General features: G+C 60.2%; 1 protein-coding gene across 3 annotated transcripts in view; it reads right to left on the bottom strand.

Annotated features, from left to right (window-relative positions):
* Nucleotides 1-7,037: 7,037 nt before the first annotated feature.
* The window catches only part of STK40 (serine/threonine kinase 40), a 38,728-nt gene continuing 28,541 nt past the window's right edge, over nucleotides 7,038-17,224 (bottom strand). For all 3 annotated transcript variants that reach the window (XM_019430205.2, XM_019430202.2, XM_019430204.2), the window contains exons 7-11: nucleotides 13,674-13,789; nucleotides 9,657-9,801; nucleotides 9,393-9,512; nucleotides 8,871-8,955; nucleotides 7,038-7,495 (exon numbers count right to left, since the gene is read on the bottom strand). In XM_019430205.2, the coding sequence (XP_019285750.1) occupies nucleotides 7,277-7,495; nucleotides 8,871-8,955; nucleotides 9,393-9,512; nucleotides 9,657-9,801; nucleotides 13,674-13,789 (685 nt within the window). In that variant the 3' untranslated portion in view covers nucleotides 7,038-7,276. The remainder of the gene's footprint in view (nucleotides 7,496-8,870; nucleotides 8,956-9,392; nucleotides 9,513-9,656; nucleotides 9,802-13,673; nucleotides 13,790-17,224) is intronic.

Raw genomic sequence — 17,224 nt, 5'->3', positions numbered from 1 at the left:
ATGGGGGTTCGTTGGGCCATAAACAGAACACAAATGTCTGCCCTCATGGAAAGGACATTACAGACATTACATGATAAAGGTAGCCTGGGTGTTAAGGCTCAGAGGGTGGTGGAGAACACCTGGAGGGCACTGGAGGCGAGGCCTGAATCCTGCCACTGCGGGATGGGGGGGGGGGGCGGGAAGAGTGTCCGGGCAGGAGTGGGGGCCAGCTCTGAGGCAGGAGTGTCTTGGGGTGAAGTGGAGGGTGCTCGGACTTTACCGTCAGTGTGGTGGGGAACCCTGAGAGTCTCAGGGGAGCGTCACGGGTCCTGACGTACTTTGGAGAGACCCTCCGTGGGCGCTCAGTGTAGCATGGGCCGCGACAGGGAGAGCAGTGAGCGACTGCGGCCATCTGATCAAACAGCGCCCCGGGGCTTGGCTCGGAAGTCCCCCTGGAGGAGGTGAGGGCATCACCTTCAAGCTTTCAACAATTCCCGCCTTGGACGTGGACGTGAGGGAAAATGTGGGGGGACGGCTTGATGTTGGGCCTGAACACCTGAGGGCGCTTCTGTGCGGAGCAGGTTTGGGGGCAGAGCTTCAGGCTAGATTGTTAGATACGCGATGTCCCCCACATACCTAGGGGTGGTGGCAGAGGGAGGAAGCCGCCAGGGGTCTGGGCGGGACGCGCAGTTGAGGGCCCTCAACACCTAAGATGGATTGGACACTCCGGGAGCGGGTGGGATCACCTCTGGGGCCGGGAGGGAAGAGTAAGCCGCCGAAGCCTGAGCTCGGATGCCGCAACCTCGAGGGCTCTCGTGGAGGAGTCGGCGAGAGACGGGTGAGGTGGGAGGAGGAGTCGGCCAGGACGAGGACAAGGGCGGCCATGGCACACTGGGCGGAGAGGCGAGGGTGAGGCCAGAATCTAACCACTGGCTGTGGTACCGGTGGGTTTCCACGGGTGCAGTGAGCTGCGGAATGCCTCCCACCCGAGTGAACAGTGGCGTGTGCTGCGGCGGTGCTTCCGCGACCCCCCTTGAGGATGCTGTGCCTCCCTTTGCACCTGTGTCTTCGTGGGGCTCCACATGCGTGCCCCACCCCCCCCCTCGCCGGACCTGTGAGGGCGGCATCGGATTGGGATACGCTCATGTTAAGCCGTGAGCGTGCTATGCGGACCTCTGGGGATTGCTCCCTGCAGACACAGGTGTCTGTATCTGGACTGGTGTGTGACTTGTGTGTTTGGAGTGGGTCAGGCGTGACTCGGCCCTGGTGAAGCAGGCGGCCAGGCTGGAGCAGAGTGGGGGTTGAGCCGGTTCCTGGGCCCAGAGCGCCGCCTTCCCTAGGCGGGGGTTGCATGTGGCCAGGCTCGGCTGGGTGGGAGAAGCAGCAGCCTGGCCCTGGAAAGGTTCAAAAGCGGCTGAGGGCTGCTCCGGGCGGCCCTGGGGGATGTGCCCAAAGGCCATCCATCCCCACAGCCTCATGCCCTCCTGGCCACCTGCCTATCTGCTTTTCGGCCTGCCTCGCGCTGCCCGCCAGCCTGGCCGCCGGTCTGCCCAGCCGCCTGCTTTCCTGTTGTGCTGCCCGGGTCTCTGCACATGTATCACGGCCTGGCGTGCCTCCCGTCGGTCCACCTGCTGATTTTCCGCCCTGTCTGCCGGCCTCTGACCTGAGGCCTGCCCCCCTGCCCGCTTGCGGGCTGCCTCTCCGCTTTCCTGTCAGCCTGTGAGACTTGAGATTTGTCACCTTGGGAGGCACAGAGAGTGATCCTAAGATGAAACACAGGAAAGACAGGTCTTTTTTTTTCATGTTTATTTTGACAGAGAAAGAGAGAGCACGGGTGTGCACACAGAAGGGGCAGAGAGAGGGGGAGAGAGAGAATCCCTTGCAGGCTCCTCACTGTTAGCACAGAGCCTGACACGGGGCTCGAGCTCCCGGATCTGTGACATCATAACCTGAGCCGACTGAAATCGAGAGTCGGATGCTTAACTGACTGAGCCACCCAGGCGCCCCAAGACAGGTCTTGATGGGAGGTCAGGGGACCGAGAGAAACAGACCTGTGGGAGGGATCTCAGGGGGGCTGGCGTTTTCAAAGCCCCACGCAGGACACGACCCTGCCCCCTTCCCCAGTGGCCGAGCTGGGGATTGGCCTCAGCAGCTCTATTCCTGACACTGGGGCCTCCCCACTGAGGGGTTCAGGAGCTGATTGGGTCTCAGACGGAGGAGAGAAGGTGACCAACCGGTGGCTTCCTTAAACCTGCCCAGCCCTCTGAACGCCCTTTAGCCCTGGGACAGCTGCTGGGCAGAGGGCACAGTGGAGTTTGCACAATGAACAGTAACAGTTACGGGTACGAGTGCCCTCCCGGTAGCTGGTACTTAGCGAAGTGCTATGTGCACATTTCACCTTCAGATCCCCCGGTAACCCTATGTAGTTTGTAGCATGACTCCCATTGTACAGAGGAGGAAAGTGAGGCTCAGGTCAAGCACGTGTGTGTGGTCATGTGGCCGTAAGGGGTGGGGTCTGGACGTGAACTTTGGAGCCCAAGCTCCCCACCAGCCTTCCACGGGGCCGTTTTAGGTCACGGTTCTCCACCCAGTCAGACCCAAAGCCGCCTTTTCACAATACTTTATGTTGCTGCTTTTATGCCCCTGAAACGAAACTTATGGCTAATATACCCACCTCCACATGTAATTAAAAATACAACGTAATATAAACGAAAGGTAATGATCTGTGTTTGTGACGGGGTCAATTGCCAGGCAGGTGACAGCTCTGAGGCACTGGGACATTGCGGTGGTGTCACGGAAACGGTGAAGGGCTCTTGGTAAAGTTCTGAACAAGACCGAGTACCGATTTCCTCCACTTTTACACAGGGGTTGCATTCCCAGAAGATTCAGTGTATGTTATGTGTCTGCCAGTCCTTTGTGTTTATGTATAAGATGGAGTTAGATTCTTGGCTCTGGTCATTGTAAACAACTTTTCACTCATGTCGTGCAGGATGTGGAATCTGCCTGCCTTGTGGGGCTGTCTCCGCACCCCCCCCAAATGCCAGCAGCACCCCTGTCATTCTGATAAGCTCCCCCCGACTCCCTCGCCCCCACACAGATGCACAGCAAGGAGTCCTCCCCTCATGGAGCTCAGCGTTTGAGGAGGGAAGACAGATATAACTAATAATCTGATATAGGATCTGATATGAGGCTGTGATAAGCCCAGTGGAGGAACACAGAGCAGGGTGAGGGGTTAGAGAAGGCCACATGTTCAGGAACAGCCTCTCTGAGGAGGTGACATTTTGAGCAGAGGGAAGCCAGGGAAGGAGCCATGTAAGTATCTGGGGCAAGAGGCTTCCAGAAGTAATAGCCTATACGAAGGCCCTGAGGTGGAACCCTCCTTTGGGATCAGCAAGGAGCCCAGTGTGGCTGGCACAGGGAGTGAGGAGGGGTGGGGGGCCCACAAGTCAGAGGGAGGCCAGGTGTAGAGCCCTGTGGTGTGGAGCTCTCTAAGACACAGACAGACATCTGGATGTTATCCTGCGTGGGATGGAAGCCATCAGAGGTGTCAGCAGGAGGGGGACAAAATCGGACTTCCCAAAGGCTCATTCTGGCTGCCGTGTGGCCCTTGGGCTGTTGTAGGGGCAGGGTGGGAGCGGGGAGAGCAGGAAGCAACAGGAGGGGCTGGGAGAAGTGGTCAGATTCTGCCTGGCTGGTGACAGGATTAGCAGTGGGTTAGGACTGCAGGAGGGGCAAGAAGTCAAGGCAAGGTTGGTTTTGGAACCTGAGCAACTGAGCCACCGAGACTCCATTCCCTCCTTTCCCCACCTCAGAGAGCTGGGCAGCTCCAGTCTGCCTTCCCTGATACGCTGGAGACCGCGAGGTAGCTAAAGCTGATAGAAACTGCTCAGTTCTTGTTGGACTTCTCAGGAGCAGAGGAGGCTGTTGATCGCCCCCCCCCCCCCCCCACCTTTCTGGTACCTTCCCCTTCCGTGGCTTCCAGGGCTCACAATAAAAACGGAGGAGCCATCTGATAAGTTTAGATCAACGAACCAACAGTTCTGGTGCGCGAGCTGCACGCCAAGCCAGTTCTAGGTGCGGGGGACACGCTAGTCAGCAAAACAGAGTCCCTGCCTGTGTCGGTGAGTGGAAAGCCTGATCCATGCGTGTGCGCAGGAGACACCTGTTCACGGAACTGGGGCTGATCAGGTGGGGGGACAGAAAGGAGGCGGACATGGGGACGAGGCCCAGGCGCAGCCGCCGGCAGAGCCAGAGTGCGGCAATGGCGCGCTGGGGGCGGGCGTGCCTTCTGGCCGAGCATCGGGACAGCTCGACAGCCAAGTTACGGGTCAGGTGAGACGGGGGAAATGTGTGTAGACTTGGGAGTGACCAGGGAGGTGGGGGCCACTTGGCTGCCGGGTGGGCGTGGTGGAGGGTAGGGGCGAGGGGCCGGAGGCGGCTCTGAGTACCTGTAGAGACCCAGGGCCTTCTCACTCTTGCCGTGTGGATGCTTGACTGGGAGGGGGCTCCTCGGCGTGGAGCTCTGCTCCTCTTCTGTGTGGGTTCCCCAACATAGAAATGCGTCTTCCGGGGCACTGTGGTGTGCGGAGGGAGGGGCCGGCCTACCTCCAGCGTCACCGCTCCGTGCTCCATCCGCAAAGTCTAAATTCAGACAAAGGAAGGAAGGAAAGAAAGGAAGGAAGGAAGCCCCGTGGCTTCCTATGGAAGGGAGCGAGGGGGGAGGGCAGTGCAGGAAAAGGCCTGCCTGGCCCTTCTTACCCCAGTTGCCCTGGATGGGCCTGTGGGCGCATGGGCAGTCTGGCTGGCCAGGTCCCCCCCGACCCCAGGTGGTCGCTCCCACATCACTACTCTGTGAGCGGCCGCTCCGGGCTGCCTCCTGCCTGCACCGGTCCAGGGCTGAGCAGGCCAAGCAGGGAGAGCACCCTGGGGCACTCGGTGGGGGTGCGCACTAGTGGGTGGGAGACCGCCTGGGGAGTTCCGGTCCCCCATCCAGGCGGTGGCGCTGGTTGGGCGACTGGGGGTAGGGGTGTTGTCCTGGGTTGGAGGGGGGGGGCAGAGCTGCAGGAAGCCCGCGCTGCCTGGCTGGGGGCGGGGGGGGGGGGGGAGCACAGACACACAGGTGAGAAGGGCAAGAACAGCAGACGGTACAGGCCACACCGGCTCCAGGTCAGGAAGTTTTATTGCTGACATGCAGGAAGAGTCCCCGTGTAGTACAAAAATATGTCTTTATACAAACTTTTTTGTGACTTTTTCTGTTTTGTTTTGTGTCTTTACGACAGGACCTCCCCTTGTGTGACGCCCAGTGAGGGCTGGCCCAGCCTCCTCCCGTTTGCTTTGACACAAACCCAATCAGACACGTGGGCTGACCCAGAGGCCCAGCCGGTCTGATAAGGCCCTGCAGACCCGGAGGGTATTGCTTTGAAAAGGAGGGGAGAGCCGGCACGTGGCCAGAAGGCCCGGAGGGTCTGGGCAGGGGCCCGGCTGAGACCCTCACAGGAGGACAGTCCCAGGGGCTGGGAGCCCTAGGCCAGACTGCATTTCTGCTCCCTTGGGAGACTTTTTGAAATAAATATAGAAAAGAGGACATCCCCTGCCCCTGCAGCACAACGCCCTGGCTCTCAGCCGCTGGCCAGCCGATAGAGGCAGGGCTTCGTGCTCAGGGGGAGTAAGTGCTGGGCTCAGGCGGGCTCCCACAGACCCACTGAGGCAGAGGCATGAGGCGCCCAAGTGCTGGGATGGGGGCATGGGGAGGAAGGGGCATGGGCGGCCCTGCTACTGCTGGCAAGAGGTGGCCCCATTTTTTCCAGATGGGGAAACTGAGGCACAAGGAGGTTTGGGAACTTGCCCAAGTCACTCACAGTGAGTCAGCTTTTTGGGGGGGGGGGGCGGCTCACACTCTGGGAAACAAGGTCACACAGGCCGCGGTCACCTCCCCATTGGGGAACGAGAACAGACAGGAAGGACCTGAGGGGCCCAGGGCTGCCTGGAAGTGCACACTCAGCCTTTCCGGGGGTGCCTGGAGGGGGTAGGCCAGAGGAGGGGTCTTTGCTTGGCCCTGGGCAAGGCCAAGTCCAGTGAGGGAGAGCGGGAGGGAAGGACATTCTGGTGAGAACAGTGTTCTGGCAAGACGGGCATCCACTTCAAAATCTCGGCTCAAAAAGGGCAACAGGCCTGTTCTCAAGCCAGGCAGACCCCCCAGGCCCTGCAGCTCTCCCCACAAGCCCCACGGCCCACATGAAGGGGCCTGGCCAGGGTCTGCTGGGAGAGACACCCCATCCGTTATGGGGCAAGAACAGGAGGGGAGATGTCCCCACCGCTCCGCGAACACAGAGGGGTGTGGGGAGCAAGAGGGCGTGCGGGCAGGGCCCGTCTGTCCACGGCCAGCCCGGCACGCCCCTCCCCGCCCGACCACCAGGCACCCCTTTCACATCTGTCAACGTCACCTCGGTACCACAGTGAGGGGTGCAGAAGGAAACCAGGGTTAACGCGAGGGTGTACAGCACCTCAGAGAAGCTACTGAGATGGGAGAAAGAGAACCAAGTCTAGAAAGGCCTCCCCATCACCAGAAACAGGAGGGACCGGTGGGCTGGAGGTGGGGGGGCCGGCAAGAAGGGGCTTCTGAGCCTGGGGGATGAGGAGGGGGCCCATCTGTGGGCGGTGGACTCCCTGCTGTCCAGCCGGGGGGGGGGGGGGGGTGTGGGGGGTGGGGGGGGGCAGGGAGTGGCCATGGGCGGAGCCACCTAGAGATGGGAGAGAAGTTGGTTTCAGTACAAAAATAAATATATCTGAATTCTGCTTAAGATGAGGTGAAGGTTTTCCAAAGCTTGGACTGAGGGGCCTGGGGTCAGAGGGGAGGGATGGAAACAGACTGGGGGTGGGGGGGGCCGGGGAGGGCGGTGGGGAGTGGGCGTTCGTTTTGGGAGCCAGCAGCGAGCTGCGCCTTCAGCTTATTTGTCTGTAGGGGGACAGCCGCCCTGGCCTGGCCGCTGGGCGGTGGGCGGGCTCCCTCCTCCTCCCTCTCACTCAGTCCAGAGACAGCATGGTTAAAGAGCCAGAGGTAGATTAAAACGTCATGATTAAAAGCAGATTAGTTATCTAGGCTTCTCAGATTAAAAAACCAAACAATCAAGCAATCATTCCCAAGGTAGCTTCGTGGTACCTCTGCTGACCCCGTGTGACCTGCGCTGTCCCTGCCCCGTCCCCGCCGCGGCCTGGGAGAGAGTTCGGGCCGCCTGCCGGGGGGCTGGGGGGGCCGGGAAGAGGTTGGCGGGTGGTGCTGGCGCCCTGCCCGAGGGGGCTACTTGCGCAGGTAGCGCTGCGCCAGGATGGCCGCGTCCAAGGGGTTCATGGGCTGCGCGTCGTGGCCCAGCCGCCGCACGGGGGGCACGCTGCCGAACTGCCGCTTGGGCACCCAGCTCCGGGCCTCGTGTACGGAGCTCTTCTCCTCGGCCAGCAGCAGCTGCTGCCGCATGTAGTTCTCAAACTCATACTGGGAGCACTCCTCGGTCACCTTCGCCTTTGGGCAGAGACAGAGACACACACAGAGAGAGAGAGAGAGAGAGAGAGAGAGAGAGAGAGAGAGAGAGGTGGAGGGGGAGAGAAGAGCAGGGAGCCTGTGTTAGGTGACTCGGCTCCAGAGGCTGCCCTCCCCAGGCAGCAGCCCCTTGGACCGCGTCTGGCTGGGTGGCCCGCAGTTTGGGTCCCTGAAGCCCTCCACCCAGCCTGGACCTACCTAGCCTGCTGGCCGTCCTGGGGGTCGCCCCAGCTGAAGCACAGGGCTGGGGCGTGAGCCGGATCCCTTCCCCCCACCCCGATCCTAACCCACTGACCTTGGGAGAGGTCGCATTACTTTCCTCAGCTGTGAAGAGGGGCAGGAGTCCCCCCTCAGAGGCGGTCTCGAGAGGCCGGGGGGGTGGGGGGCCCATACAAGTCAAGTGCTAAGAGGGGTCTGGTGCTGGGGGCTCACCACCTGGGTGAGCCTGGAGCACCCAGGCAGACGGTAGCAAACCAAAGTGGTCTGTCCCCATGCTGGTCATCACACGGGGAGGGCAGGGCTCTGGACTGGAACTTGGGGTCAAGTCTTAGCTCCACTACTTCTGAGCTGTGTGACTGGGAAGATTAGTTCACCTCTCTGAACCTCAGTTTCCTCTTTCGTGAAAGGAGGATAAGGACACGGGCCGCCCAGGCCTGTGGGGAGGACCCACTGGAATGCACTGGGGGCGGTGGCACCTAGGCAGGGCAGGGCCTGCAACTCTCTTCTCAAGGGTCAGTGGTCTCTGGTGCAGTCCCAGGAGGCTCCTCCTGCGGTGGGTGGGTGGGGGGGGGGAGGGGGAGGGGCCTTACGGCAGCCCTCCCAGGCCTCACCGAGCCCTGCCCTCCAGGGGGCACCCTAAGATCACCTGCCAGCGGCTGTCAAAGGCCCTGGTTTCTGCCCCCACCCCAGGCCCGGCACTTTCTCCATTGCAGGGAGCAGGAAATGAGAGAAAACTGGGAGAAAATGAATCATCTGGAAAGGGAAGAGCAGAAAGGCTGAGAGAGAGAGAGACTCTGTGAGTCAGAGGCAGAGAAATGTGGCTGTTTAAAGGGCCAGCACACAGCAGGGCCAGGGCTTGGGCAGCAAGAGGAAGCTGAGAGAGGGCCAGGCGGGGCCCCCACCTCCACTGCCCCACGGCGCTCTTGCACGGCTGCCAACCGAGCCGGATGCAAGGCAGGCCCCAGGCAGCTCAGACCGAGGACCTAAGTGTCCCTTTCCTACGTCAAAGGATGAGGCTGAGGCCACGGCGGCCTTGTGGCCTGCCGGGAGCTGCCATCTCTGCCCCGGCCATGCCTGTCCTCCCGGGACGCTGGTCCCTTGGGACTGGGTAATGGCCCATCTGGCCTTCCCGACTCACCTCCTGGGAGCTGTCTGCATTGCTCATCTGGTCGTCGATGTCAGGAACCACTTGCAAAGGCCCGCTCAGAGATGACAAGGACTGCCTGCAGGGGACAGACGAGTCGGGCTGGCCGCGGGCAGCCCTGGCCCCTGCTCCCCAGGCCCGCTGGCCGGAGCCCAGACAGGCCAGGTCCCCACTGCTCTGAGACAGACCTGGGGGGATCACAGCTCGGCAAATTCTTGACATGAATGACCTGTTCCCAAGCCTCAGTTTTCTCATCCAATAATGGGGGACATCTCTACCTCACAGGCTGTCAGATAATGCCAATCCCACAGTTGGCATTAACTGGCATGCAGGAGATGCTTGACCCTGAGTTCTGCCGGCACACTTCCAATCTTGCCCATGGGGAAAATCTGGAAACCTGACTCTGTCTGGCAAAGAAGCAGGCTCAACCTTAGGCTGCTTTTCCGAACGGGATGGGCAGTGCCTAAGGCCGGGCAGAACCCAGCCTTCCACCTGGCCCAGCACCTGCCCGCTTACCACGATGCGATGATGGCACTGAGGGCCTCCAGGACATCGGCCGCGGCGAGGCGCTGCTGGGGGTCAAGGACCAGCAGTTTCCGGATGAGACACACGGTGTTCTCAGAAACCCGCCCGTCCCTGATGTGGCAGAGGGAGAGGGCTCAGGCGGTGCAGGCTGGTGCTGGGTCTCTCTGACCCATGACTCCAAATCTCACTTTGTTGTTTCCGTCCCTCAAGCCTGAGGGCTGGGCCTCCCTCCCCTCCCCAGGGAGCAGGACTCACTCAGGGATGGTGTACTCGGCGGCCTTGATCTTGCGGAAGAGCTCCTGTGGGATGCTGTCGTAGAAGGGGAACTGGCCGTAAAGCATGGTGAAGAGCACCACGCCCAGGGCCCACATGTCGCTTGGCTTGCCCCGGTACGGCCGGCCTGTGGGGCACATGGACACGCACACGCTCAGCCCACAGCCGGGGAAGAGCTAAGTGCTGGGATTCCCTCAGCCTACCAGCCACCTGCCTGAAATCCCACCCATGGGACCCCTCTACCTTGTCACTCTCTCCCTCTACCTCCACGCAGGCTGATGCCCCACCTTGGAGCGACTCCCGGAAGAGAAGGGATTACATTGGGCCTTGCGAAGGCCACCCACCTGCACACCGGCCCTGCTCTGCCAGGCTGCGAGCTCCTGGGGGCTGGGCCTGGGTCTGTGGCCCCAGCACCCAGCAAAGCAGCTCGCAGAGCAGGTGGCCAGTAGTGTGTGTAGAACAAAGAGCTACCCGGTTCGGGACCAGTTAGCCATCCCACCCCAATCACTATCCCCTCACCCCAAAGCACTTAGCCCAATCTGTAAGGATCCCCTCTGTCGTCTTCCCCACTAGAAGGAGGTAAGTTCTCAGATGCAGGCGCCTCTCTGCTTGGCTCACCGCTGAGCCCCGGTGCCTAGCACGGACCCAAATATTTTGCTAAAGGAATGAATATCTAGTTAACTCTCTGTGCTAGTTTCCGTCCCTGCAAAATAGAAGGGAGCAGACATTTAACTGAGCATCCACGTTGTAACAGCATTGGAAGAGACACTTTTATTTCATTATGCCTCCATCAAACTCCATGAATTAGATATTGTCTCTATTTTTCCAGAACGAGGCACGGGAATGTCACTTGTCCAAGGCCACACGACCGGCCACAGAAGCCCTGCTACTCCCTCTTTCGGGGCAAGCCATCCACGCACCCACCTGTGCTCAAGCTCCTCCCGTGCCAGTCACTGCCTGACCTGTTCCCACAAACAAAACAGAACCGAGGCCTTTCAAAGTTCCCCGCCCGCCTGGTCCTTGGACAGCATTCTGCCTGGCACAGCAGCTGACTCGGCGGCAGCCCAGACCCCAGAATGTGACTCAGCCCCCCAAGGGCATGGAAGAAATGCTGCCAGGCGCCTCAGTGTCACCTCCTGGGTACCAGGCAGCGCCTGGACATCCAGGATCCCTGGATGGTCCTGAAGTTGCCTGGGTGGCCACAGACACCTTTGGGATGGGAGATACTGGTTCTGAAGGTCTCTCCAGGCCCGCTGAGGGTCAAGCGGCTTAACCAATGGGCGTCTATGGCACCTGTGCACACAAGTGTTGTTCCACGGGCCTCCTTCATCTAGTCTGTTCCTTTGTCTGCAAAATGGGACAGGAAGCCGGCCTCACAGGGCCACATGGGGAGTGAGCATCTCTTTGCCCTGGCTGGTGTGGCAGGCAGTTTTGTGGGGATGAGCCTCTGCCACGCTTTCTCCAAGGCTGTGTCACCCCGGCCCTGCCAAAGAGCAGCCTGGGTGACCTTGTGCGGTTGACCCCACGGTCAACTCAAGGGCAGCCCCTTTCTGGACCCTGCTCCACCATGTGGGGTCACCAACAGAGTCCGTCTGTGCTACTACTCTTAGTATGGCTCCAAAAAAGGCACCGGCTTGTCCTGCAGCAGCCGCAGGTGGCTCCTGCCGGGACGCCCATGAAAGAATCGGGGGCCGAGGATGCAGGGGCACCGCGGCCGGGGCAGTGTGGGCTCCCTCAGCCTGAGCCCCAGGACGTCTGCCCGGACCTGGATGGGGGATGGAAGGCCCCCTCCAGCAGACAAGCTCTCCCGGGAGCCCTGCCTGGGCAGGCAACCTTTCCTTGAGCTTCGCTTTTGAGGGAACGCTGAATTTCAAGCCTTCCTTTTGTAATGATAATTGCAGCCAATGTTCATTAGCCAGACGGCAGGTTAAAGGCCTGATTTGATCCCACAGGACCTTATGAAGTAGGGGCTATTGCCATCCCTGGTTTATAGACAGATGTGCAGTTGGGGCCCAGAGAAGTCAGTAACTTTTCCAACATCACGCAGCTATTAACCAGACTATAAACTCTACGCTGGCAAGGTCATGTTTGCCCTTTCACAGCTCCAGGCCCGATGCCTGAGGCTACGTTCCGCACACAGAAGAAGAGAAGTGGCCGACCTTGACCTCAGCACTGAGCCCAGAGGGCAGGACATGAAAGTAACTAATCTTTCTGCTCCATCCTCTTAACCACACGGGGAGGGGAGGCGGGGATGCGTTCTGCTTTTAACCCACGAGGAGAAGGGGGCTGAAGGCCGGGTCTCTGGTCTCTGGTCCAGGCTCTCTCTGAAGCACTGGGCTCCTGTTTTATCCTCCAAGACTGGCATGAATCCGGAAGGGCCAGAGACAGGCCACCGGCAGCTACAGGCAGTATCTGCACACGCTAGCCTGGCATCGCTGAGCAGGCCTGACCAAGGGCCTCTTGCCCCTTCTGGGGGCCCCTTCTGCCCCCAGCCCACACGGTCACAGGCCCCACGTCACAGGCCCGGTTCATCATCCTGGCTCTGCCACCCACAGGGATGAGCTGGGGAGTCTCGTGGAGGGCGTCCGGGCTGGGCCGGTCCCCAGGGAGTTGGGGTGCACCTGTGGTGCCTGGATCCCTCTAGCAGGGCCACAGTGACTCCAACCCAAAGCCCGAGGTCCTGGAGAGTGGCAGCGCTGCCCAGGAGAGGCCTGGCATTGCAGCAGAGGCCTCAGCTGGGGGAGGCCTCCAAGGTGTTGCAAATGCTCTGGCGGGTTACGGCAGCCTGCTCCCCGCAAGGATGTGATGGCCTGGGAAGGGGCAGCTCTGTCACCGCGAGGAGGGGTACGTGCGTGCGTGCCGGGCATGACGGCCCCGGAGGCAACCTCGGAAGCTCCGTGTGGAATGGATGGGAACTGAGGTGGAGCCCTTGGTTCCCTAAGGTTCAGAGACGCGATGTGGCAAAGGACGCAGGGGAAAGGAAAGAAAGCCCAGTCGGACATGGGCTTGGGCAGGAGGCGGCCCCGGGCTGGAGCCTCAGTTCTCCCGTTTACCATTAGCTCTGATTTTGGGCAAGAGATTTGATCTCTCCTAGCCTTTGCTCATCTGTAAAAAAAGGACTTGGAATATTTTCCTCACGGGGTAGCTGTGTGGCTCTAAACAGATAATGTGTGTCGTGTGCTCGGCATAGCGCCTAGCGCTTAGCAATACGATCAGGAGGCAGTCAGTACACAGCTGGCTTTTTCATTTTGTGTGTTATCTGTCTCAGCCCCATCAGAAAATCAGCTCACCATCCATGGCAGCAGGGATGTCTGTCTGCCTGTTCAGTGTTGTATCTGAAGTGTCTAGAACAGGGCCTTCTACGGGGTAGGCCCTTGGTAAATACGGGCGGAAGGAAGGAAGGAAGGAAGGAACAAATGAAGAGCCAACCCAACTAAGGCAGGGACAGAACAAAGGGAAAGATGTCTTTGAAATGCAAACTCACGGTGGCACAGGGTAAAGACCTGCTCAATGGCTGCCTTTTACACTTGAAATAGGGGATGATGTTCTCGCTCAGGCCCTGCTAGTCTGGCCCACCCCCCTCCCTCTCGGAGCAGCAGCCACACGGCCCTCCAGCTTTGCTCTGTGCTCCTCTGCCCAGTCACACCCCCTCGAGTGCTTCTGTATCCTTCCAATCACAGCTCCAATGTCACTTCCTCAGGAAAGTCCTTCAAGTACCCATTGTTCACACTCACAGAAATATGTTTCATTCCTTCCAAGCACTGATCTCAGAGAATAATTAACCAGGCACCGGCGTGAGGGTCACCATCTTCCTCTCCCATAAGGCCCCAAGTTTTGCACACAGAGGGACAGTACTGGTCTGGATCGCCACCGAAGCCCCGGCACCTAGCGCACCTAGCGCAGGCCTGCCCACAGACCCGCCCGGCTGAAGGAACCAACTGCTGCACACCCTGGCTGGGTGGGGGCCTCGGGGCCCGCTGCCTGGCACACCGCACGTACCGCTGAGCACATCTGGGCTGATGTAGGCGGGGCTCCCCCGCTGGTCCTTCAGCAGGTCCCCCTCGCTCACAAGATGCTTCCCGAGGCAGAAGTTGGTGATGGTTATCCGATGCGTCCTGGGAGAGAGGGGCAGAGAATGAACAAACCTCCGTGTCTGTACCCGCGGGCGCCCGGCTGCCCCACCTCTCATCTGGGGAACAAAGGAATCACACCCACATCTTCTTCTGCTCCCCTGGCCCCCACCGCCTTCCTACGGCTGTGTGAGCGGTGCCATCGGGGGTGCTGACACCAGCCAGCTGCCCTTGGTTGTCACCACCTGAGCTGTCCCCTGGGCATCTGAGGTCACAGGAATGAGTTGCTCTGACCAGGTGAGTGCTCCAGAAGTACTCCCGGGAACCACTGTCCCGGCTGAGCCTGGGGGCTACAGTTTAGGACTCGGAACAATTTCAGAGATTTCTCAAAACAACCTCACGTGACATCTGGTTTGGAATGACCAGAGGTTTAGTTCAGCTCCCTCATTTATACACAAAGGAAAGTAAGTCCAGCAGGGCTCTGGAATCCACCCATGGTGCCGGCTTTGTTCCCTTTTGCTGATCCCTTTGGTCATCACCCTTGTCATTGTCAATCAGCATCACAGGCAGTACTAAAACTAATGCTTGTGGAGTACTCAGCAGGTGCAGGCCCTGGCTTGCGTGTCTGCTGTGGACTGTTTGCAGTCACCCCTCATAAAAGCCTATGAGGGAGACTTTCTCTCTGTCCCATTTTCACAGATGATGCAGTTCAGGCACAGAGTAATAAAGGGGCTGGCCCAGGGTCACACGGCTAGAGAGCAGGATCCAAGCCTTGGTCTGTCTGGCTCCAGAGCCTGTACTCTGGACTGACACCAGTTGGTACCCATGTGTCCCTGACCAGTGCCCTGCCCCTGAATTTCCCTTCAGTTCCATCAAAGCTAACTCACCCCTTGTCTTGTGCTTCAGACCCTCCTCTGACCTAGAAGACCACAGAACCCCCTATCTGGGAATCATGAGTGAGAGGAGCTTAGGGCTCTGATCCTTTCATGAAGCTCGCAATGTGCACAGAAGCAAGTGGCCCAGGGAGGACGCCTTACTCCACACCTTGGCTGTGGGGGTGGGGGTGGGCAGGTAGGCAGGGGAGGGCCAGTGACGCAGGGCGCCTCGCCCCCCACAGAGGGCTCCATGTCGGTGGCTAGGCGGAGAAGTTGGAGGATGGCAGGAAGGGCAGCCCCCAGGGGTCCTCAGGCTGCCAGATGAGTCTCAAGGGTGAAGAGCGGGTCGGCTCAGAGGTATTGGCTGTGCGGGCCCGAGCACGGAATTCCCCGGGAGCTGTGACCAAGAGGCTGTGCGGGCCCTTCAGCTATCTCGGGGAATTCTGCTGGCAAAGGGCTTGGTACAAAACAAAGGTTAGTCTGTCCTCTGCATTCCAAACAGAAACCTCCGACTCTTGCTCTGCATACAGGCCTGCCCTGTCAGATGCCACAGAAATCTGCCTGGTGGCTCCCAGGGGCGGCTAGAGCCTGAGCGTGCGGGCCAAGGGTCTGGCCAAGGACACCACGTCAAGAAGCGGACTGCTCCAGCTCTGGACCGCCCACGTCACTGCCCTGAACGTGGGGCTGCGCTTCGGCAGGGCCCCCACGGAGAGGAAGCACTGCGTTCTTCCCCTCTGCTCAGATGGCAGCTGGAAACGCATCCTGCAGGGGATCTCTCAGGCACGAGGCCCTGGGAAGGGACCGCTCAGGGCAGCGTCTGGTGGGCTGGGGAGTTAGATTCCCCAGTTCCAGTCCCAGCTTGGCCATTTCCTGGCTGTGAGACCTTGGGCACGTTATTTAATCTCTGATGAAGCAAACCTCGGTTTCCTCATCTGTCAAACAGAATATTAGCACCCATTTCCCAGGACCGTGTTAGGATGTGACAAGAAGACAGTCCCAGGGAAAGCATGCGGCCCCGGACGTGGTGACTAGTATCTGAGTGCTAGCTGCCAGCTCGGATTATCCTTTCCTCCTCAGATGGTGGGCACGCCTGGCAGGGACTGGTCATGGGAGACCCCGGGAAAGACCCCATCTGAGGCGGCAGGTGAGGGGAGCCACACTGTGACCACAGGCCCCAGAGCGCAGTGCAGGCTGCGCTTCCCAGTGACTGTGCCGCAGGCCTCGATGTCCCCTGCGTGGGCCAGGCTGGTGGGGCCCGAGGACACCTTGTGCGGCGGGCAGCAGGGCCGAGCCGGCCTACACTGCCGAGGGCCTGGAGTCTGTCCCACGGGAAGCCACACGGTCAGCTCCGAGACCTCCCGAAGCTTGGCCATGCTCCCCTGCCCTGCCCCCACCACCCAAGTCGGCAGGAGGTGCCCACATCCCTGGGAGCCCCCAGACCCCCCAGGCTCATCCTGGCAGGAGGGGGCGAGGGCAGCGGGAGCGAAGGGAGGCAGCTCTGCGTCAGCAGGATCTGCTCTGTGTGAGTCACTCTTTAGTTATGACCCTTCGGGCTACCAGTGTTTTTCTCCTTTTCTAGGAACTTGGTGTGCAACTTGCTTACCCAAAAAGAAAGGAGGAAGGAGAGAGAACCCACAGCAGACCTCATATAACCCCAAAAGGGGATTTCAGGTTCCAACCCTTGCCTTCTCTCCAAAGCAGGGTGAACTCGTCACTCCAGCTGCCTTGCAAACACTTCTCCCCGCTTCCTCCCCTGGGAGCGCTCCATTCTGCCAGAGCAGAGGCCTCCAGCTCCCTGGCTCCCTGGCTCCCTGCCTCTGCAGCTGGTGTCAGGGCCAGACCTGACGGGCAGGCGAGGGCTGGAGCTCCTCCAGGTCGGCCTTGGACTTTGCGAGGGTGCACGCGAGAGGGGCGGGCTGTGCCCGCAGACATGCACAGGGCGGGCTGTGGCGTCCGGAGTGGGTCCCTCTGCACCAGGCGCGCTGCCCCCTCCCGGAGCACCCGTGAGAGGTGAGAGGTGGCCAGAACCTCTGTCCTTCCCAAGACCCAGGAGAAGGGGATCATTAGATTAAAGGCAATGCAGCCAAGACACAGGCTCTGAGCGGGGTACTGGCGCCCCTCAATCCGAGGAAAACACACCGGCACGCACACACGTGCAGACCAGACAGACAGACAGACAGACAGACAGACACATACGTGGAGGAGCTGCTCTAGCTGTACTGTCGTTATTCAAGAGAGGTATGGCCTCCCGACTACACTCCCAGAAGCAAGGGGGCCCGGAGAAGTGACGGGGGAAGCAGACCCACCACGGACACACAGAGGCCTGGAGGACTGCTGTGGGTAGCAGCACAGGAGCCCGAGTGCGCCTTCCCACAACCCCCTCAGGATGCTCATTTAGAGCCAGTGCACAGTGGTGTGGAAGGCTGGAGGACGCAGGCTCCGCAGCCAGACGTACTTAGGTGGTCCAAAAATGTGCCCTCTCTGGGTGAGCAGTGAGCCTGTGGTCCAGAGTGGGATGGTGACCGGGCCAACACCCCACAGCAGGCCAGGGCCTCGCCGGGCTCGTCACTGGTGCCCCCACCAGCCACCCGACACCCAGCAGGCC

The sequence above is a fragment of the Panthera pardus genome, unplaced genomic scaffold (genome assembly GCF_024362965.1).
Source record: "Panthera pardus isolate Hobbes unplaced genomic scaffold, ASM2436296v1 HiC_scaffold_11, whole genome shotgun sequence".
NCBI classification, from domain to species: domain Eukaryota; kingdom Metazoa; phylum Chordata; class Mammalia; order Carnivora; family Felidae; genus Panthera; species Panthera pardus.
This window is presented reverse-complemented; position numbering and strand designations above follow the sequence as displayed.